At 40.5% G+C, this 24,474-nt stretch overlaps 1 protein-coding gene and 1 pseudogene across 1 annotated transcript; both read left to right on the top strand.

Annotated features, from left to right (window-relative positions):
• LOC134207544 (uncharacterized) overlaps window positions 1-2,060 on the top strand; it is a 36,732-nt pseudogene extending 34,672 nt beyond the window's left edge.
• Window positions 1,927-24,333, top strand: LOC134217338 (vitamin K epoxide reductase complex subunit 1-like protein 1). The gene is made up of 2 exons (XM_062696084.1): window positions 1,927-2,550; window positions 23,820-24,333. Exons 1-2 carry the CDS (start codon window positions 2,366-2,368, stop codon window positions 24,157-24,159), a joined length of 525 nt encoding a protein of 174 aa, XP_062552068.1. The 5' UTR covers window positions 1,927-2,365; the 3' UTR covers window positions 24,160-24,333.
• The last annotated feature ends 141 nt before the right edge of the window (window positions 24,334-24,474 follow it).

Raw genomic sequence — 24,474 nt, 5'->3', positions numbered from 1 at the left:
CCAAACCAATCCAAACCAATCCAAACCCAAATCCAATCCAACCAAACCAAACATAATCCAAACCAATCCAAACCAATCCAAATCAAACCAAACCAATCCAATCCAAACCAATCCAATCCAAACCATCTAAACCAATCCAAACAAACCAAACCAAACCAAACCAAACCAACCAATCCAAACCAATCCAACCAAACCATTTTAAACCAATCCAAACAACCAAACCAAACCAACCAAACCAACCAAACCAATCCAAACCAAACCAACCAATCCAAACCAATCCAAACCAAACCAATCCAAACCAACCAAACCAACCAACCAAACCAATCCAAACCAATCCAAACCAATCCAAACCAATCCAAACCAACCAAACCAATCCAAACCAATCCAAACCAACCAAACCAAACCAAACCAACCAATCCAAACCAATCCAAACCAATCCAACCAATCCAAACCAACCAAACCAAACCAATCCAAACCAATCCAAACCAAACACAACCAATCCAAACCAAACCAAACCAAACCAATCCAAACCAATCCAAAACCAATCCAAACCAATCCAAACCAATCCAAACCAATCCAAACCAATCCAAACCAATCCAAACCAACATAAACCAATCCAAACCAATCCAAATCAAACCAAACCAATCCAAACCAAACACAAACCAATCCAAACCAAACCAAACCAAACCAATCCAAACCAATCCAAAACCAATCCAAACCAATCCAAACCAATCCAAATCAAACCAAACCAATCCAAACCAATCCAAACCAACATAAACCAATCCAAACCAATCCAAACCAATCCAAACCAATCCAAATCAAACCAAACCAATCCAAACCAAACACAAACCAATCCAAACCAATCCAAACCAAACCAATCCAAATCAAACCAAACCAATCCAAACCAATCCAAACCAACATAAACCAATCCAAACCAATCCAAACCAATCCAAACCAATCCAAACCAATCCAAATCAACCAAACCAATCCAAACCAAACACAAACCAATCCAAACCAATCCAAACCAAATCCAATCCAAACCAATCCAAATCAAATCCAAACCAATCCAAACCAATCCAAACCCAAATCTAATCCAAACCAAATCAAACATAATCCAAACCAATCCAAACCAATCCAAATCAAACCAAACCAATCCAATCCAAACCAATCCAATTCAACCATTTTAAACCAATTCAAACAAATTCAAATCCAAACCAATCCAAACCAATCCAAACACAATCCAAATCGAATCCAAATCCAATCCAAATCCAAGCCAAATCCAATTCAAATCCAATTCGATTCTAATCCTAATTCAATCCAAATCCAATCTAAATCCAAACCCAACCCAATCCAAATCCAATCAAAACACAAAAACCAATCCAAATCAAAACCAAATCCAATTCGAATCGAATCCAAATCCAAACCAAATCCAAATCCAAAACAAATTCAATCCAAATCATATCTGAAACCAATCTAAATCAATTTAAAATCCAATCCGAATCCTTTCTAAATCCAATCCACAGTAAATCCAATTGCAACTATTCAACCAACCCAAATCTAGTCCAAATCCAATCCAAACCCAATTGAAATCCAATACAAAACCAATCCAAATCCAGTTCAAATCGAATCCAAATCTATACCGAATTCAATCCAAATCCAATATAAATTGAATCCAAATCTTTTTCTAAATAGAATTCCAATTCCATCCAAATCCGATCCAATAGCAATCCAAGTTTTATCTAAATGCAGATCTAAATGATTTGAACCTAATCCACTTTAAACTTATAAAAACTCTATTTCAATCCTACAAAATCCCTCAGACACACGCATATCGTATCCGTTAAGAAGTTTGTATTTTTTCTATTTTACAATTCCCTTAACAATTAAGCATTATCAATTGTATGTACGTGGGTGGTCCCAATTCACAAACAGATGAATCCCTTTTCCTTTTCCTTCATTTAGATTTCGTCCAGTACATATGTCCAATATTCAACATCGTTCTGCTCTGTCATGGCAGCATCAACAACTACCACATCATCATCAGCATCATGGTCGCGTAGCGTCGTCGCAATTCTCTCGCATACAGCGAAGCCCCTGGACTGGTGTTGTACTCTTCAAAGCTCTTTATCTGGTAGCAGCTGCTGTCTGATAATGCACAAAGCCCACGACAGACGTAGTCGCGATTTCGCTGCGTGTGGTGGGTACTCTTTCGGATCGCTCTCTACCTTCTGCTGCGCTAAACTTCGCCGGGAATAATGTCCTAACGCTTGGAACTAATCTCCATTATCTACGTCACGCGATTAGCTCCATCGTTTTGTTTTCAATTTCATCGTGCAAATAAATAGTCAACCATTCGGACCGCGCAATGAGCTCAAGCTGCAGCACCTGCAAGTGTTCCTACACGGCCGGTCTGGTCGGGTTGAGCCTGGCCGGATTCTTGCTGTCGCTGTACACGTCCTACGTGGAGATTCGGGCCGAACGGGATAACAGCTACGAGGCCATGTGCGACATCAGCGAGCGGATCAGCTGCACCAAAGTGTTTACCTCGCCGTAAGTATTCTATCAGTCCCGATCCTAATTCAGAACCGGGTACGAATCCGAATGATAATTTTGATACCATCAGCCAGCGTTGTTGTGCGGGTTGCAAAACGGTAGGCGTTGCTCAGTTCAGTATGACGCTCATAAATAAAGAGCGAGATTTATTGCCCATCAAATGATAATGGTAGTGGTGCGTTGAAAAGTTGTTTACAAACAAGTTAATCCCACAACGAGCTAAAACAAACATAAATCACGAAAAGTTGAAACAAATTTAAAAGTGACAAAAAAAGAAGCACCACGTGGCCATCCGATGCGATGGTGAAGAAGGCGACGACATGAGCGAGCATAAAAGACAAAACACATAAAATATTCATTACAACAAATAAACATTGCATTGTGGTGAACCATACAAATATATTGCATTGGGGTTGGGGGTTCAGCCGGCTGTGGCCGTGATATTACTCGAGCAACACCTGCTTCGAGCACTTATCAAGCGAAATCGATTTTCGATCAAAAGACCGATGACGGTTGATGACAAACGTATAGCTTTACATCTACCTATCCTCCTAAAACAAATTGATCTTGACCTTTATCTGAAATCATTATCCAGAAAAAAAAAATGATTTGCCTTAGGGGCAAGCCAGAGTAAACGCGACGTGCGATGCGACGCGGCAGTGCAATTTGACAGCCTGTTGATAATGATTCTTATTCTTTTACGTGAGTCGCGTCGCGTCGCATCGCTCGTCGCGTTTACTCTGGATTGCCCCTTAGTTGCTACTCCTTTCGTATTTGAAAACGGAAATTTCTCACCATTAGAAGTCAAAAAAAAAGTCTCACCAACTAGCGTAACCGGGCGAATTCTAGGCGATTCTATTCGGAATTTTTAGCAAGTTGTTCAGCAACATAATTGTCATTAGTGCTGTCCAATAAGAGCTTGAAGTAGCTCGAAGTTGCCCATTTGTTGACAAAAAACGAGCAGGACGGGAACAACTTCGAGCTGCTCATTGACAGCACTATTGTAAACTATTATTTCACGCATGCTGCGATGACAGTTCTGCGTTGCTTTTAAATTGAATTGGGTGCCCCTGAAAACGCGAGGATTTTTGTTTTGGATTTCGGGATGCTTGTCCTTTCAAGAATCAGTATAAATATCTCGATGTATTTTTGAATTATTGATTGATTTGCTTGATAAGTCAACGTTACATCCTAAGCTAACATTTCCTCCCATGACCCTAATATTTTGTGTAGGAATTCATCACCTATCGATCCACCCATGCAAGGATTTAAGAAAAGCAACAAAACTCCACGACATGACAGCATCGCCGCACACTTGACAACTGGGCTATCACATCGCACACAGAGATCAACCGCGCAGACTCCGTTTGTGTCGCACGCAGTCAGATGTTTGTTTGATTGCTTGATGGTGGTCATACCTCGATATTGTTTGCCCGATACTATTATTATCTACCCTGAGAGCTGGATAAACGCTCTGATGATAAGAATAAAACATTTGAGTTTAACTGAAATTTGATTATATAACAACCCTCAGTTATATTTTGTTTATTTTGTTAAATGAATATGGTTCGAAATGTGATTATGAACGAGGCAAAACAGACACGTGATTCCTATTTATTTAACGAAAGCCAAGTAGAAAAATACGCAAAATATAGCCAATAGTCCAAAATATATTTAGATGTAGAAAATACATCATTTACCCTATTTTCCGTAGATTTTTTTTGGAAATCGATTCATTACAACTGCTTTTAGGAATTAGGATATCCTTCAGAGAAAATATCAAAATCTGTTTCAAAAATTTATTCTGAGAATTCTTGAACAATTTTTTTATGATTTTCAAGGAACATTCGGGATACATTACAGAAATTCCTCAAGGATTTTTAAATAATTTCAGGATTTTTTCACAAGAAGAAAGTAAGGAAAAACATTGTAAGAGGATTTCAATTTCAGTATTTTGTTAAGGTATTTACTTCATGTTAAAGTTATTTGATTATCTTATAAAACACCATTCGACCCGGCAGACGTTAGTCTGCAATCTGCATAGTAGGCGAAAATATGCGTTGTAAACTGTTCTGCAAAACTTCCATACTTCCATACTTTTAGTTTTGCACGATTTACTCATCTTAATTCGTTATATCATATAAACCCGTCGGAAGCTGCGATCCTATCGGTTGAAGGAATGAAGAAAATCCATCCAGCCTTTTTCGAGTTAGGTATGCGGATACAAACACAGACCATTTTATTTTTATTATATAGAGAATAGATTTGCCAATCTGCTGGCAATGAAAAAATGACATTTTAAAGGAAATTTTCACTTTATTATGCAACTTGAACTTTATTACTATATTCGTTATCCTCCCGACATCCCGTCATTCTGCCCACTGGCACTGCCTGGACCGACCGCGACCGATGACGACGACGGCATATCCTGACTCGTCGTTTTTTCACCGATGATGGCAGAGGACGGGTCGGGTGGACGCATTTCCCATCGCATCGTGTCGGATAGGCTTTTGTCGTCCTTCGTTCACGCACTCTTCCGCCGCACATGTTTGCATCATATTGTTGAAACCGCGCCGGGCGACAACCGACCGCGAAACAAAGGCTGAAATGGGACATGGCGTTGAATAGCGCGACACGCAGCACCGGACCGAGTATGGCCGACTCGTGCCTGGGAGTGCTTGGAGATTAATTCGGTGCGATTGTGTTTTGCATATCTGATGAAATGGAGATGGCACTTGAATACCCTGATGGGTTGTGCAACGTGGTATAGAGCGCGGTGCAATGCAAATTGGAAATACACTCACTGAACCAATGTAAATGAATTATGGTTTTCCTATACTGGAAATAAAACGTGGGGTTATGTTTATATTATATGCAATCAATTGACGAACGAAATAATTTGGCGTTCTACAAAGTCATATAAATAAACCAAAAAACTGAAAAAAATAATAATGCGAAGAAAAAATTAAATAAAGGTATGTAACATCCAATTTTTGAAATGCAAGATTAATGCGCCATGAGTGGATAGACTGAACTACATGAAAACTTAATCCCTTTGACTAGAGTATAATATGGCTCAAATCTTAGCCTAACATGCTGTGATTGAGCACAAAGTGTTGTATATATTCATATATTGAAGCTCTAACAAAAATTATGCCATCAGAAGACTTGCCAAATAATCAAAAGCAACAACAATTGTGCATAATTCCTTATCTAAGCCATCAAAAGTCTCGAGCGAATTAGACTTTATGATCGGTGAATTTTCCTAATCTTCTCTCTGATGGTGGATGCTTTTCCAGCCCATGACAGGTTGGTGCATTATTCACTATAAATCGTTTGAAAAAGCCGTAAGGTAGGCAACGAAGTTGAAAGCTCGATAAGTCAGCTATCAAACCAACGGATAGCTCATTCGGCGCAATTTGGCCTCACATTTGGCGATCCTGCCAGGTTGTTCCTGGTTGGAAATTATTGTTTTGAAAGTATCATGTGGGTGTGATTGGGACATTTTTGCCTTTCTCGTACAACTAAGTTGTACCGAAAGGCTATCATTTCACTCCGAAAACGAACTTTTTATAGAAGTCTTTGAGACCCATACACTGAGCTGATTCTGCATCTAAATATTATCTGCAACGCACATATATTTTTGCAATCAAGCTTTGCAAATAAATATTACTGTTCCTGCACATAAAACTGTAGATTTTGTACCTCTTAAGTTTTATGTGCAATGCATACATGAAATAAATGCATTTCGAATAGTGTTTATCTAACCGCTCCAATGTGTTTTATGTGCGCCTGTTAATAATAAATATTTGGTTTGCTTATAAAAAAATCATAAGGGTTGTGTACAAGACACGACCGCCCGACGTAAACTACGTGAAACAGTTTGGTAAAATGAAGAATCTAGTGCCATTATCCATGAGTATTACAAAATTACTCTTTGGATTTCTTATGAAATTTACATTTTGAAAGGAACTAATATATTTATGTAATTAAAACAAATTTATTGAATTTCCGAGTTTTGTATAATATGAATAGTTTAGTTTTGTTCATTGCTCTTTTTCGAATTTTTCGAAAAATATTCTAAATGAGCTTAACTAAACTTGGGTATTTCTAAATTTCAATTTATCAAGTTTAATTGCACTTTTTACTGTATTTAACCGTTAAAACTTTAGAAATGAGGATAACTTCCGTCAAATCACTGAAGACGCACACATGTTTTTGCAAAGACCACGCGTCAAAGCGCACTCGTGATTTCGCTACTGACGGCATCATTTCGATTGAACTGTCTCCATCTCCATCTTTCGATTGATTGTTAATAATCCGCCTTCCCAATCACAAGCTGCAACAAAATCAAATAAGATCTTGAGAAAATTTCACCTGCCTGCCACTGATGCCATCCATACGAATCCATAATTGTAGCATCTCCTCCCGGGCGCACTCGTGATTCTGCTACGGACGGCAACATTATGGCGTCGCCAAGTGCTTAATTTGTTCTTTGAACAATATTCGCCTCACCTCTTCCTTTGCATAGGATGGTGGCCCTGAGAAGAACTGATGCTGGGACCGCCGTCCGCGACATTTCTAATGAAATGCCACGCGCGCGGGGGAGAGCAGTTTTCTTATAATTAATAAAGATGGCTAATTAGTCCCGCCTCTTTGTTGTCCGGTATGGCTGCAAATATTGTGTAACCGTCAAACACTCACCAAAGGGGCGTAGCTACAGATTCAACTTTATTGATCACAAGAAAGCAGCTCTTCCAGCGCGCGAGCCATTTCCTGTTCGAGATGTCGCGGAGACCAGACCATGGTACCACCTTCGGCATCGGAGGAGCTCCTACCGGAAATTTTATTCCCGGCGATGGTGTGGGTCGCGCGGTCGTCGTCGTCAGCATCAACAGCACTCAGATGAAATTTTCTTGCGTGCCTCTACGATGGCGGCTATGGTGGTGTTTATTTCTGCAACGGTTGCGTCTGAAGTGTCATCAGTGAAAGCAGCTCTTAAGCCATAATTTGAGGCGAGACGAATTTTGATCAAAGTGCATATCAATCGCTTGGTGATGGCTGATAGTTTCCGTCAGTGGCGGAATCACGACCGTGCGTCAGGGACGCTACAAAAATTTATTCACATGGATAGCATCAATACCAGTGAAATTTCCCCTCAAGATTATTATTTTAGTAGATAGACTGCTACTTGTTTCAGGTTTAACTTCCATCCATGCAAATACATTTTTGCAGCTTCTCCTTCTGACGCACGCTCTTCGTTTCCACCGATGGCGTAGGTAGCGCTCGTAACAGGATCGTTGCGACAGAGAATCCAACGATGGCAATCTGTTGCAGTGTAGCGGTAGAACCATAGAGCCAGCATCTGCATTTGAGTGAAATACTCTTGTGATATTCTGACTATCGAATGGTTGCTGTTGTGTTGGTGATTAGAAATCCGCATGATCTGAAATCTGTCCTTTTCAGGGCATTAAATTTTTCATTGAGGAATTTGGTTTGACTGAGAGTAAATTCATGAGATTGTTGCAATAAATCAGCAGCAGTAACGCAAAAATTCATAAGATTCAATCCATCATTCGACTTCTGCAGAGTAAGTGATTAAAATGCATCGAAAGATAAAGACGCTATTCGTGTTTGAAATCTATCCTAATTTCGCGACGGTCTCGAATTTGGAAATTTCCGTTTTACATCCTGTATCTGAGGCTTCCCCTTAGACGTAGTTTACGTCAAAAATTATTTCAACTTAATTTTCCTTCCAAACATAATGGTGGTCCTGAAAAGAACCGATTCATTTCCACAACGATGCTGTTGGGAACACGGATGAAAAGATGTACTGCTGTTGCCAGACCGCCACCACCACCTGACGAAAAATTTCATCCGCATCAACACTCATAAATCTCAATCAACGAGCCCTCCCGTGCGAACGAAATCGTCCGTTCTCCGTGACATGCAGAATGAAAATGACGCGCGCACGCGAAACACGGGGCTTTTTATACACAGCGAAACGAAGCAGTGGATCAAAAGGCCCGAACGTTACTGCAATCTGATGTCCGTGTTGGGGATTTATGAACGGGATTGAATTTTTCACCCGGTTTGGAAAGAAATAACATTTTTAATAGTTTAACGTTGATAATCAATAGTATCAATATAATTGGCAAATTGCTGGAGAGTTTCCGAATCGATTGATAAGCAAATGTCGAAAATCCATCGAAAGATAAAGACGTTATTACCGTTTGAAATCTTACATGATTTCGTGACGGTCCTCAATTTGGAAATTTTCATTTTGCACCCTGTATCTGAGGCTTCCCCTTAGACGTAGTTTACGTCAAAATAGGAGACATTTTTGATTCTAGAATTGAAAACTTTAATCAGAAATCAAGGAGATGCGCATATATATATATATATATATATATATATATATATATATATATATATATATATATATATATATATATATATATATATATATATATATATATATATAAGTACAATATTTTTAATAATTCAATATTTTTATTTCGGAGCTTGTAAGAAACGGTAACAAATATATGACATAGGAAAATTAATTGAGGTTGACGGTGGTACGATATTGCACACTTGTCTTCCATGCGGAACAAATTCTAGAAAACGATGCCAGCCAGCAGCAGCCCGGAAATATCGACATACACCATATTTTTGTCTAGTTCTACGGTGACCAAATCAAGTATAGCCGGTAATAATTGCAACCAGCATGAATTACGGTATTATTCCATCACATTTTTGGTACGGAACTGTCGTATCTGCCGGCCGATCTTCGGCCATATGAAATTGTTGATAGGGAGTATTTTCTTCGATGTTCCAGTTGTATCCGACGGTCAATCTTCCATCCGACGATTCGGACATTATTCCGCCGGTAAAATCAAATTAGAAAGATCGCCTTGGAAAATTCGGTGACGATTTTCAAAACGATCGTGGCTGAATCGATTGCAGTTCGGTGATAAAATACGACAGGAACATCGAAGAAAACATTTCATGATAATTTTCTTGTCATCATTTTCAAGGCGATCTTTCTAATTTGATTTTACCGGCGGAATAATGTCCGAATCGGCGGATGGAAGATTGACCGTCGGATACAACAGGAACATCGGAGAAAATACTCCCTGTCAACAATTTCATTCGGCAAACTTGTTGGGATTAGCGCTATTGTTTTGCTAGCTGCTAGCATCGATTTCAAAAGTGGATCTGCAGAAGAATCTGATGGAAGTGTCTATTATTTACTTCGTCAGGATGAGGCTTGTCCGTGATAATGTGAAGCAGCTGTGATCCCGCATCTCAAGTCGTTTCCAATCATTTGACTGTACCTTGTTTGATAAGAAAAAAATCATGAGAATAAAGTAATTCAGGATGGAAAACCGTACACGCTTACCTTTTATATTTTTCATCCACCAGATAAATTTTCTTCGGTTTAGCTTCAGTTGACTCAACCATGTTGTTTTGCATTCCAACTTTTGTTTTATTGCGCGCTCTTGAATTTTAAGTGCCGGCATTGATAGTTAACAACTATGGACCGATGCACATAAAAAATATTGTCATATCAATTAAATTCTAAATAAAATCTTTTCATATTGTATATGCTTAGCTTTTAAACATCATTATCATGAAATGAAAATCAAATGCTGCACATAAAATCCAGTCAGAGCAAATCCATTTTCCTTTATATGATTACCGCACATAAAATAAAAGATTGACCGTCGGATACAACTGGAACATCGAAGAAAATACTCCCTATCAACAATTTCATATGGCCGAAAATCGGCCGGCAGATACGACAGTTCCGTACCAAAAATGTGATGGAATAATACCGTAATTCATGCTGGTTGCAATTATTACCGGCTATACTTGATTTGGTCACCGTAGAACTAGACAAAAATCCGGGCTGCTGCTGGCTGGCATCGTTTTCTAGAATTTGTTCCGCATGGAAGACAAGTGTGCAATATCGTACCACCGTCAACCTCAATTAATTTTCCTATGTCATATATTTGTTACCGTTTCTTACAAGCTCCGAAATAAAAATATTGAATTATTAAAAATATTGTACTTATATATATATATATATATATATATATATATATATATATATATATATATATATATATATATATATATATATATATATATATGCGCATCTCCTTGATTTCTGATTAAAGTTTTCAATTCTAGAATCAAAAATGTCTCCTATTTGTTTTTATAAGCAAACCAAATATTTATTATTAACAGGCGCACATAAAACACATTGGAGCGGTTAGATAAACACTATTCGAAATGCATTTATTTCATGTATGCATTGCACATAAAACTTAAGAGGTACAAAATCTACAGTTTTATGTGCAGGAATAGTAATATTTATTTGCAAAGCTTGATTGCAAAAATATATGTGCGTTGCAGATAATATTTAGATGCAGAATCAGCTCAGTGTAGAAGACCATCTGATTGAATGATTTGTCCGTCGGTTTCGACTTGTGATGTCTGATCAGGCGGCTGCCTGGAATGACGCTTGCGAAGGCTTACTTTACGGTCTGAAGCCTCTGATCGCTAGATCGCATGCAATCACTTACACGAAACACTTCCTTGTTGTCTTTGTGACCTTTGTGCCGGATAGAGATCCACTTGTACCACTTCTTGCTCTTTTCGTCCAAAAGAGTGGCCAGAACGAGGCTACACTATATAGATTCTATGCGCATTCCAGTCTAGAAAGGACTGGATACTATCAACTCCAGCTACTACTACTACTACTACTACTACTACTACTACTACTACTACTACTACTACTACTACTACTACTACTACTACTACTACTACTACTACTACTACTATTACTACTACTACTACTACTACTATTACTACTACTACTACTATCATACTACTACTACTACTACTACTATTACTACTACCATTACTACTTACTACTACTACTACTACTAATACTATTACTACTACCACCACCACCAATCACCACCACCACCACCACCACCACCACCACCACCACCACCACCACCACCACCACCACCACCACCACCACCACCACCACCACCACCACCACCACCACCACCACCACCACCACCACCACCACCACCACCACCACCACCACCACCACCACCACCACCACCACCACCACCACCACCACCATCATCACCACCACCACCACCACCACCACCATCACCACCACCACCACCACCACCACCACCACCACCACCACCACCACCACCACCACCACCACCACCACCACCACCACCACCACCACCACCACCACCACCACCACCACCACCACCACCACCACCACCACCACCACCACCACCACCACTCACCACCACCACCACCACCACCACCACCACCACCACCACCTCCACCACCACCACCACCACCACTACCACCACCACCACTACCACCACCACCACCACCACTACTACTACTACTACTACTACTACTACTACTACTACTACTACTACTACTACTACTACTACTACTACTACTACTACTACTACTACTACTACTACTACTACTACTACTACTACTACTACTACCAACGATCTACCATTATTTCAGCCCCATACCCGTTATGGTTCTTTCATCTCGTGCTCTTGAAAAAAAATATTGGAAAAGCACGTAATTTGTATAATCACCTTAATTCAATTTTAGCTAGTTTTAAGGTAGGTAGAGTGGTAGTATCTTACAATACCATCCAGACTAGGATGAACCTTCATAATGCGACCAAGAGTCTACTGGGCGGAGGAAGGTTGTCGTCCTTGATAATAGCAAGTCGGTCTACTTGAACACTAACGGACGGTTTGATCCCCTTTAGTTGAGCGACCTTGGAGGTGTTGAAGATATTAGGTGTTTCATCGTTTCGATATCGATTGTAACATTTTGGAGACCAACTGCCATCGATTCAGTCTATTGTCGGGAATGTTTTTGTGATCAGGTTCGGGAACGGCTTGCAAGTTTGTCCCGACTAAAAAGTGGCCCGGCGTTAGGGTTTCTATAACTAAAAGATCGCTGGATAGTTCGGTGATGGGCCTTGAATTACGTTTGACAGTTGACAGTTCATCAAATAGCAGCGCTCTTATCGCGCTACCAAATTTGGTCACCTGTCAGTCGCACTACTGTTATAGCAGAGCGTTTAGTAACGACCGGTAAAGTGTCAAGTAATGATACTGCGCTGCCGAACGGCTTAAACTCACCACCGGTAATCTTGATCTTAGAAGAATTGACCGCCACCTCCCACAATCCGCCGAAGTGAGGCGCGTAGCGGTATAAATTTCCAAAGAATTTCGGTGTTTGCGCACCAATCAAAGAATAATTTGCGGCTGCTATCACCAGTTTTCTGCAGCATGTAGAGCTCGTGTAATTCGTTTGCGGCGCTTTTGTAGTTGGAGGCATTGTCGGAATAGATCTCGCAAACCTTGCCACGCCGCGCGACGAAACGTTTGAGGGTAACCAGGAATGCTGTAGAAAGAACCCCGACAAGTTCCAGATGAACAGCCCGTAGTGGAAAGATTGGAATGAGGAGTTATTACAAAATGCCTTTAAAATTATTATCTTGTAACGATTTGTACTCATTTATTGATTGTTTTTAATCAGTATGTAGGGCTAACTTGAGTTCCATGGTAACGCTAAAATGTTCTCGGTTATTCATTCGTGTCAGAACAAAAGATATTTTAGTTACTAAATAAAGATTGTCGCTGTCGTCGCTGTCCGGAACATCTTTTGCTGGCGAGGATAGGGGAGCTAAATGTCAAAGAAGGAAAATTTATACGATACGGGTACCAAGCTGTCAAGGTACCCAACATGTTCCGGACAGCAGAACAAAGGGAACCGAAGCGACAATCTTTATCTAGTAACTAAAATATCTTTTGTCAGAACGAATCGACAACAGAGTTCAGTTTGCTGAGTATTGTTGCGACGAACGGTCGAGCTTTGAAACCTCGTCCTGGTCACGACAATGACGCAGCCAGTAGAGTTGAATTCATTTTTTTGTTCAAGTTGGTTGAGCTCCCAGCTTACATCTGTTAGAATCGGTATCATTGGAATCAGGTAAATAAAAAAAATGTATATTAATAAGAGTTTTAAGAAAATGAAAGACAAGACAAGACGGAAAGGCAGAGGAGTAGGCCGGGTGGGAAAGAAAAGGTGCAAAACAAATGGCACAAAACATAAAAGTGGCAAAGAAAGATTAAAAAAAAAGGAACGAGAAAAAGACAGATGAATGCTAGCGTCCCCGGTAGGCTCTCCGGCAGTAGGGCAGAGGAGTAGGCCGGGTGACAAAAACTGAAAGACACAAAAAAGGCACAATGAGAAAAATGAATCTAAAAGGCAAAAGAATTTGTAAAATGAAGAACCAAAAAGTTGGCGGAATGAAAACAAAAACCCTGATTAATCCACCTAGCGGTGATGATGCCTTTCTCGCTCGTTCAAATGGGTTGACAAACATATTAGAAAAGTCTAATATAACACTAAATAGATCTTATTTTTCAAATTTGTTTATGGCAGCCCTTACTTTGTACCGTTAAATACCGATCCATAAATAACATCAGAATGTTCCATAAAACGCTACCTCAAATCCAAAAAATAGCTCAGGCTTATCCATAAAGAATAATTTTAAGATCCATAACTAAGCATAACTAAGCTAAAAAAAATATATCAAATAATTGTAAAATAAGTATGTACCTTTAAACATGATCAAGAAAAACAATATCATTCCTGCTATTTTCCCATGAACGTATGACAAATGATCCATAAATGTTTGGAAAATTATTCATAGAAAACTACATTTAATAAAAAAAAAATACAATTTTGCGCAATTTTTATCGTGATTATGATCCATAACTTCGGTGATATGATCCATAATTTTGGTCAATTGACAAACTTTTTCTGTTTTGAAGTCAGAATCCAGCTTAGGCTTCTGGCACCTTCTGAAATAGTATGATTCTTCATCATATAGATAAGAATTCATTTTTTGCTGATGAGCAGTTCCGTTTTTGTCAATGCCATTTAACCACTTTTCAATTAAGATTTACGATTTTGATCCGACTTAATAAAGTCTTAGAAGAATTCTACTAGGGTTGCTTTTCTTCATATAGAGAGCATTTCGGCATTTCTCAGCTTCTCCCACATAATCCGAGTGCTATTTGAAATCTTCAAACAGATATGTTGTCGCTATGAATGGGTTTCCAATTAATTGGTCTCGTGAAGTCCAAGATTTAGGATTCATGTATAGCATGAATTAATTAACTATCAAAAACACAGAAGGTATGCAAACGAAAAGGTACGATTATAGTTAGTTAAAATTTATAGAACATCAAAACCATTTACTAAAATAAATTGTTTTATTTTCAAACTAATTGTTAGCCCAGCCATGTTTTACATATACTGTGCCAATATGAATTATTTGCTGCAACGCTAGGAAGAATGAATTACAGTGAATTCAAATCAAATGTTGAAATTGATTCTGAAGTTGCTTCCATGCACACCAAAACATTATGAATATTAGGTGACATATCTGACATCTGACATTATGACACAAAAGCACATGACGTAAACTCAATCGTATATGTTTTTCAACGTCATATGATTTAAATATGCCACGGAACCTAAACACAGCAGTTGCAGCCGGTGCGTTGCCGCACGAATGCACAAGCAGCAGATGATCAGTGCAAATTGCGTATAACCTGTTATACTTCGATCACCAATTTTCCAAGAAGTAAAGATAGCTGAGGGGTAACGTTCTAGGCTCTCACTCAGAGAGTCCTGTGATCAACGCTCGTTCGGCTCTATTCTTTTTTTTTTCAAAAACATATTTTCTAGTATAATACCAATGAACTTTAAACAATTTTTATTTTCTATAACTCAATACCAAATTTTTAAAACGAATTCTCTGCGTTTGTAAACAAAGATTAGAACATCGATTCGTCAAATCTAAGAGGCGAGAGCACTCCCACGCAATCCAACACCACCAACAGACAGCCGAAGTCTACACCTTTATATCAGGCTACATATCTACACATGTTGTTTAATCGAAATAATTAGACTTTCGTGTTGCCAATCTAAAAGTGGCAGTGCGAGTTGGCTCTTGTTTCGGACGGCGGGACGATCGCGCGATTTACCGAAATTTTGTGTTTTGCATTGCGCGGCCGGTAATAAAGTTAACCAGTTCAGTGCGTGTTGGCTCTTGTTTCGGACGGCAGAACAATCGCGCGATTTGCCGAAATTTTGTGTTTTGCATTGCGCGGCCGGTAATAAAGTTAATTAGTGCAGTGCGTGTTGGCTCTTGTTTCGGACGGCGGAACGATCGCGCGGTTTGCCGAAATTTTGTGTTTTGCATTGCGCGGCCGGTAATAAAGTTAATTAGTGCAGTGCGAGTTGGCTCTTGTTTCCGGCAGCGCAACGAGCACGCGATTTGCCGAGATTTGCGCGACCGGTAATAAAGTTAATTAGTTCAGTGCGAGTTGGCTCTTGTTTCGGACGGCAGAACGATCACGCGATTTGCCGAAATTTTGTGTTTTGCATTGCGCGGTCGGTAATAAAGTTAATTAGTGCAGTGCGAGTTGGCTCTTGTTTCGGACGGCGGAACGATCGCGCGATTTGCCGAAATTTTGTGTTTTGTTTTGTTTTTCCTTAGGACGGTTCGTAAGTAAATTAATGAATATATTTTATTATTTTTACAGCATATACTGTTATTGACAAACGCTCTATATTATCGAATAGAGCTCCCTATTATTCACCTTTCCCACTAACACAAAATTTCCTTCCCGAGACATCTATGAAGGTAGTATGGGTTCCCTGCATCTTCACTAGTAGATGTTGAACTAACATTCCTTCCCTTCCGTGATTGTAAGGACGTGGCCAGGTATACAACTGCTACTGTATAGGAAAAGGTACTAATCCCAAGTACCAATTTGCGACAATATACAGTAGATTGCTCAATTGAGCATTGTATAGCCACCCACGATTTGTACAATCACATATGCTATGCTATGCTATGCTTTCGTGTTGCCAATCTAAAAGTAAATTAAATTTCGAACCTGAAAATCCAACTATTTTCGGTTAAAATGTGTTTTAACGTTTTAACAACCATTTTAAAATTGACGTCCTATATCCCTTGCCGGGTGAAATAAAAGGCATCATCCGGCCCCATTTTGTTTACTCGCTTTCGTCAGGGCCATGCGGTGTGTTGGTGATGCTTCCTTCTGCGATATTCATCCGACGGCAAGCGAATGAAGCGAATGCAGTGCCGTTCGCTCCCGCCGAAATGTGCTTGCATAGCGTCCTCACGCACATCAGCTGCGCTCCCATACGCTGATTGAACGCCGCTGATCGAACTCGTATGTAGGGTATGCGAGCGCATGATAGCAAAATAATAGAAAAATGGGCCTGATTACGCTAAGTAAAGAGAAACGATAATAATTATTCAACAGATTTCTCTTCGTAAAAGGTTACCCAAATAAACATTTATAAGGCAATCATGCCCTCAGTGGAGGCAATGGGTACATTGCATTACTTAACGTTTGCTTTACTTGAAGCGACACGTTGTAATTGTGCCATTATGAATATTAATTGAAAACAATAATTTCTCCAACAAATTGGCTTTCCTATTTATATACTGCCGCCGCAAGCGTAACTGTTCCATATTTTCTTCCATGCAAAATCAATATTGGACGATTATGCTTGCGACGGCAGTATAGTGGAGCTCATTTTACCTCCAAGAAATTTAGATTAATTATTAAGACGAAATGAATCCAATTTCATTTCTAGCAAATTAAAAGTTTGTCTATTTGTTAATGCATTAAAACTATCAATTTCGAATTATCAAATATATATTTTCTTTCATTGATTCAATAATACTTCCAATATTGGCACCGTTACCCTAGCAGAGTGAACTCTGTGGCTTTGAAAAGAAATGCACACATACTAATTTGATAAATACTGTACGACTTCGGTTTACTCATACCATGTGGGTTTCTGATAGTTTTGTGGTATGGCAAGCGCCTTCCACCCCAGAGGTCAGAAGTTCGAATCTAGGTGTATTCAGTTGAGAACATTTTGCTATTTTTTATTCGCAAAACAGATTTTTGGCCATAACTCCAGATTGCGATGAGCTATTGATCTAATTTTCAATAGCAAACAATGGGACCGAATTCCGCGTCGTCTGCAACTTGTTGCGAGCAAATCGGACAATGGGAAGTTCAAAAAAGTGTGTCTACAAAATTTGTACACATACACACATACACACACACACACATACATACATACACACATACAGACATCACCTCAATTCGTCGAGCTGAGTCGATCGGTATATAAAAATCGGCCCTCCGGGCCTCCTATCAAAATTTTGTTTTTGAAGCAATATTATAGCCTTTACGTACACTTAGTGTACGAGAAAGGCAAAAAATGACAAAAATGAAAATAAAACAAAATTAGATTTTAGATTAGATTTAGATTGATTTTTGGATTAGATTTAAATTGAATTTTGCAAACAAATTCAAATAGAATTTGGTTTGGAATTGGATTGGATTTAGACTTGACATGGATTGGATTTGAATTGGGGGATTGGGGGTTCAGATTGATTTCGGATTGGATTTGGGTTAGATTTGGATTTGGTTGGTTTCGAGTTGGATTTAGATTGGAGTTGCATTAAATTTGGATTGGATGTGGATTGGATTTGTTTTGGATATGGATAGATTCAGAGTTGCATTAAATATGGATTGGATTTAGATTGGACATGGATTTGATTTGGATTGAAATTAAATTGAATTTGGATTGGATATGAATTGTTATTTGAATGTATTTAGATTAGATTTTGGGGTTTGAATACAATTTGAATTATTTTAGGATTATATTGAGTCACTCGCATATTTTTCTTCATTGTTGAAAAGGAGGTAATTCGGTAATTCAATATTGATTTAAAAGGAATCGATAATGATATTTCCCTTTTATGTTTAAGGTATTTTATGTTTATTATACACCTCCAGAGTAGAGGAGGGAAGGAATGTAGTGGATAAGATTGGAATGAGGAGTTATTACAAAATGCCTTTAAAATTATTATCACATAACGATTTGTACTCATTTATTGATTGTTTTTAATCAGTATGTAGGGCTAACTTGAGTTCCATGGTAACGCTAAAATGTTTTCGGTTTTTCGTTCGTGTCAGAACGAATCGACAACAGAGTTCAGTTTGCTGAGTACCTATTGTTGCGACGAACGGTCGAGCTTTGAAACCTCGTCCTGGTCACGACAATGTAACAAAAGACAAAAGAGTAACGATTGAGTAGTAGCTCGCACAACGGGTAATAAACGCTTCAGAAGAAGATGAATCATCAACGGGTTGATTCGGCCAATGATTCTTGTCCAACTTTAGCAAAGGAGGTCTTGTCCACCAGCGTTCATGTTGAAGAAGTTCGACCGGCGTGAGACCACGAGATGTGTCGTCAGCCAGATTTTCCTTTCCTGGAACGTGGTTCTAGGGACAGCCAATTGTTGCTTCTTGAACCTTGGATACACGGTTCCCGACATAAGTTTTCCAGCACGATGGTGGTGATTTAAGCCATTGAAGCGCTGTCATGGAATCTACCCAGGAAAAAACACATTGGTTATGATTTTGTGCGATGCAATTAATCTGGCATACAGCTGGGTAGAGAGAATCGCCCACCAGAGATCTAGGCGGCGTATGCTGTGCCGAGTCTTCAGAGAAGCAGCCTTCGATTTGCCTGCCAGCAGTTTGATACACACATTGCGGTTGTTATCTTCGAAGCTCATATAGACGCACGGGCCATAGGCTTTCTCAGAAGCATCTGAGAAAAAGTGCAGCTGGAGACAGATTGTTCCGGCCACCGAAGCAAATCTGGGGATTCGTCACAATGATTAAGGGTGGAATGCTGTAGGTTCTCGCGAAGGGGTTGATCCCAAGAATATGAATTCCCATCGCTTGAAGATAGCACCCAAAGGCGCTGCATGCATTGCTCGGCAGCGGATATAACAGGCCCTATCAGGCCTAGCGGGTCGAAGATTTGAGCAATGTAGGATAAAACAATTCGTCGTGTAAGTGGGAGTCCCTCAGCACTAAACAAACAAACTGATTGGCCGGCGTACTTGAACGGCCGTTGCAACGCCTTTGGTGCCACTTATAAAATCGTCGACATAAAATCTTCAAGAACTGCAGTCTTTGCCAACGAAAATCTTGCGTGTTCGTCCTTGGCAAGCTGTTTGATGGTACAAGTGGCTAAATACGGAGAGAAAACGATTCCGTAAGTAAGCGTCTGTAGCTCGAAAATGGAGACGGGCACTGATATGTTCTGCCGCCAAAGAATGCGTTGCTATGATTGATCTTCAGGATGGACCTTTATTTGGTGGTACATTTTTTCAATGTCCGCCAGAAGTGCTACAGGTTTGGTTCGAAAACGCAAAACAAAAAACAGGGTCTGCTAGATCCACATTCGAGGGGTTTTTGCAGGACGACACATCCACGTTTGTAGATGGAAGAGTTGATGTTGGTTTTGGAAGGTCCAGGAATTCCAGCTCATTGGCAAATGCTTCGTTCTTCGAAAGGATGGTAGACATGACACGAAGCCCTTTTCCGGAGGAAAAAGCGCCCGCAGGAAGATCGAAACCGTGAAGAGACGGAGCAACTGTACCGCGCTAATAACACACAAACTTCTATGAGAAGTTGAACCTTTCACGTAAGGGCCACGTGCCACAGCCTGATATGTGTAAGGACATAAACGGGAACCTTCTTACGAACGAGCGTGAGGTGATCCAAAGGTGGCGGCAGCACTACGAAGAGCACCTGAATGGCGATGTGGCAGACGAAGATGGCGGTATGGTGATGGACCTGGGGGAACGCGCGCAGGACATAATTCTACTGGCTCCGAATCTCCAGGAAATCCAGGCGGAGATTGGCCGGCTGAAGAACAACAAAGCCCCTTGGGTTGACCAACTACCAGGAGAGCTATTTAAACACGGTGGTGAGGCACTGGGTCATTACCAAGGTTTGGGAGGAGGAAGTTTTGCCGCAGGAGTGGATGGAAGGTGTCGTGTGTCCCATCTACAAAAAGGGCGATAAGCTGGATTGTAGCAACTACCGCGCAATTACATTGCTGAACGCCACCTGCAAGGTACTCTCCCAAATATTATGCAGTCGACTAACACCAATTGCAAGAGTTCGTGGGGCAGTTCCAGGCGAGTTTTATGGGCGAACGCTCAACCACGGACCAGGTGTTCGCCATTCGCCAAGTACTGCAAAAATGCCACGAATACAACGTGCCCACACATCATCTATTCATCGACTTCAAAGCCGCATATGATACAATCGATCGGAACCAGCTATGGCAGCTATGCACAAACACGGATTTCCGGATAAACTGACACGATTGATCAAGACGACGATGGATCGGGTGATGTGCGTAGTTCGAGTTTCAGGGGCATTCTCAAGTCCCTTCGAAACGCATAGAGGGTTACGGCAAGGTGATGGTCTTTCGTGTCTGCTATTCAACATCGCTTTGGAGGGGGTAATACGAAGGGCAGGGATTGACACGAGTGGTACGATTTTCACGAAGTCCGTCCAGTTATTTTGTTTCGCCGACGACATTGATATCATGGCACGTAACTTTGATAGGATGGATGAAGCCAACATCAGACAAAAAAGCGAAGCTAAACGGATTGGACTAGTTTTCAACACGTCAAAAACGTAGTACATGATAGGAAGAGGCTCAAGAGAGGTCAATGTAAGCCACCCACCACGAGTTTCTATCGGTGGTGACGAAATCGAGGTGATTGAAGAATTCGTGTACTTGGGCTCACTGGTGACCACCGATAACGATACCAGCAGAGAAATTCGGAGGCGCATAGTGGCTGGAAATCGCACGTACTTTGGACTCCGCAAGACGCTCCGATCGAATAGAGTTCGCTGCCGTACCAAACTGACTATCTACAAAACGCTTATAAGACCGGTAGTTCTCTACGGACACGAGACCTGGACGAGTTTTCGAAGGGAAAGTGCTGCGTACCATCTATGGTGGGGTGCAGATGGCGGACGGTACGTGGAGGAGGCGAATGAACCACAAGTTGCATGAGCTGCTGGGAGAACCATCCATCGTTCACACCGCGAAAATCGGACGACTGCGGTGGGCCGGGCACGTAACTAGAATGTCGGACAATAACCCGGTGAAAATGGTTCTCGACAACGATCCGACGGGCACAAGAAGGCGAGGTGCACAGCGGGCAAGGTGGATCGATCAGGTGGAAGATGACTTGCGGACCCTCCGTAGACTGCGTGGTTGGCGACGTGTAGCCATGGACCGAGCCGAATGGAGAAGACTCTAATATACCGTATAGGCCACTTCGGCCTTAGTCTGAATAAATAAAATAAATAATGATAGGTCAACGACAAGGGCTTTGCAGTTTTTCAGGCGGCCATTCTCCTTCAGGCGCCGATTTCCTGAAGAGTGAAGATCCCGAGCTGGAAAACGTATGTTTTGTACGCATGCTCCCAGGTTTGTCATCATACCGCCCTCGTTTCCTACCACATCACCATTCAGTTGCTCTTAGTAGTGCTGCCTTTTGGACAGCTCACGCTCATCCGTAAGGAGATTTCCGTTAATGTCCTTACACATGTCAGACTGTGGCACGTGGCCCTTACGTGAACGGTTTAACTTCTCATAGAATTTTCGTGCGTTATTAGCTATTCCTGCTGGCGCTTTCTATTTTGGGAAATCGAGTTTTGTCCGTTCCGCGCCCGTTTGTATCGTGCATCGTTCGCTCTCGTGCGATGTTGCAGCAACTCCCGGACTTATTCTGATTGAAATAACAGTTAGCTTTATTTCATAATAAGACTGCAATCCATCAGAGGTATTGGCGTAGGACTACGTCTGTGTTTTCTATACTGGAGTGCACTTTGCGATTGCCAAAAGCGAAAAGCATCACGTAAAGAAGATTCTTGATGGGTTTTCAACTTTCATTGACCATTCGATCTTGGAAGAGTCAAGCCTTTTATTCTAGTACATCAAAATGTTGACAAAAGTCGATTTGAAAGTTATAAGGCAGTTTAAATTTTCTCTTTCCATTTGTTATGATAAAAGTTCCATCCAGTGGCGCCGGGAGTGGGTGGGACAAGTAGGACATGTCCTACGCATGAAAATACATGGGTAGGACAGTCGAAGCACTGTCCTACCCATGATTATAGTAAGAACATATAATATGGATAACTAAAAGATCTAATACTATCAATACTGTTTCAATTGCTAGATCTAAAAAAAATCATTAAAACGTTTCAAAGTTAATCAGAGGTTAAACTGGCAATCGTTTAGGTTTCCGGGATTGTGAAGGAGAAATCTATTCCGAAAGGCTTCTTAGAGTCTATGAGGAATGCTTTCCATTCCAAAAAGTACGCAATGATGTATTAAAATTTTCCAAGAAGTCTTGAAGTTTCTAATAGTTTCTGCTTTTCCATAAAACTGTTGAAAGTTTTCTGAAAGTGCGTAATTATTTCTGCTAGTTCAGGGAGGCTCAGAGAATTTCTGAAATTTTATAAGTGACAGACTGACAGGTGACGTAATCGAAAGATGAATATTTAAACAAGTAGGGGAAACCGCCAAATGTCGAACGGCTAAAATTCTTGCCTATTGTTGAACGCCCATAAGAAATGCACGTGCGTTCAACAATAGGCGAAGAAATTAGCCGTTCAACATTTAGCGAATTACCCTATATAGCTTAGCCAGTTGGGAAAGGAGAGAAATGTTAGTGTGTAGTTAGAAACAGGAAGAGAAAACCTCTGCATCCCCACATTGCCACGAAAAGGAAATTTCGTCAATTTGGTAAGGTAGATGAAAAAAAATTGAAGTCTTTGCCACATTATGTGATGGAGTCTTTTAGTCTTTGCCAGACCTCCTGTCTATAAGGCTGAAGCTCGTCTTTATAGGTTGAGAAACGAAACAAAGATATGAAAGAATAATTGCAGATATACGCGAATTTGAAGCAGTTTATGATGATTGTAGCACATACGGATGTCTGGTAGTAAGCCGAAAAAATCTGTTGAAATTCGAGAGGATCTCCGGAAAGTCCTTGAAATTCCTTAAAAGTATTCTTATTCTATAGTTTTGATAATCCAGTTTTTGTCCTACCCACGTCTCGGAACGTGACCGCGCCTCTGGTTCCATCTAACAATAACACCTTAATAAAGATTTAAAAAAAAATCCATCTAACAAACATTTCATATTACCCCTTATCTTCATTCCAGCTACGGGCGCGGTTTCGGCCTGGTGGGACCACTCCTTGGCCACGACTCCCCGCTCAACATCCCGAACGGATTCTTCGGCATCTTTTACTACTTCCTGGTCGCTGGGCTGTCCTTCAGCAACAACATCCGCATTTCCCGGCTCACCACCTACCTGATTGGGCTGTCCAACGTGCTGTCCGTCTATTTGGCCTATTTGCTGTACTTCGTGCTCGAGGATTTATGTATCGTTTGCGTGTCGACCTATGCCGTCAATCTGATCAGCCTGATCCTGGCGGTACAGAAGGGCCATATTCTGGTGCGTGAGGAGCAAGTCCTGCGCGTCATGCAGAAGGATCGCTAAATTAGTTACTCTTGAGAGTTAGAATTATAGGCATTTTTAAAAGCTTTATTAAATTCGTTACATGCCAGAAATTTACTTGATGTTGTAATAACGATTTTCCTATTATACATAGTTGTATTTATTGCTAAATTTACTGATTAATAAATTCTACATGTGATGGTTTTATTGCACAAACGTCCGTTTTGAACTCTATCTTCGAAAATCGAAAGCTTTCACGAGCTTTGAAAGCTTATAAATAACAGGACAATTTTTTTTAATGTGTGAGTGCACGCTGGAGACCGTCAGCTGACGTGACACCCGAAGTTGTCAAATCCA

The sequence above is a fragment of the Armigeres subalbatus genome, chromosome 1 (assembly GCF_024139115.2).
Source record: "Armigeres subalbatus isolate Guangzhou_Male chromosome 1, GZ_Asu_2, whole genome shotgun sequence".
Classification (NCBI taxonomy): domain Eukaryota; kingdom Metazoa; phylum Arthropoda; class Insecta; order Diptera; family Culicidae; genus Armigeres; species Armigeres subalbatus.
The sequence above is the reverse complement of the archived record's forward strand: the minus strand, read 5'-3'. Positions and strand labels throughout refer to the sequence as shown.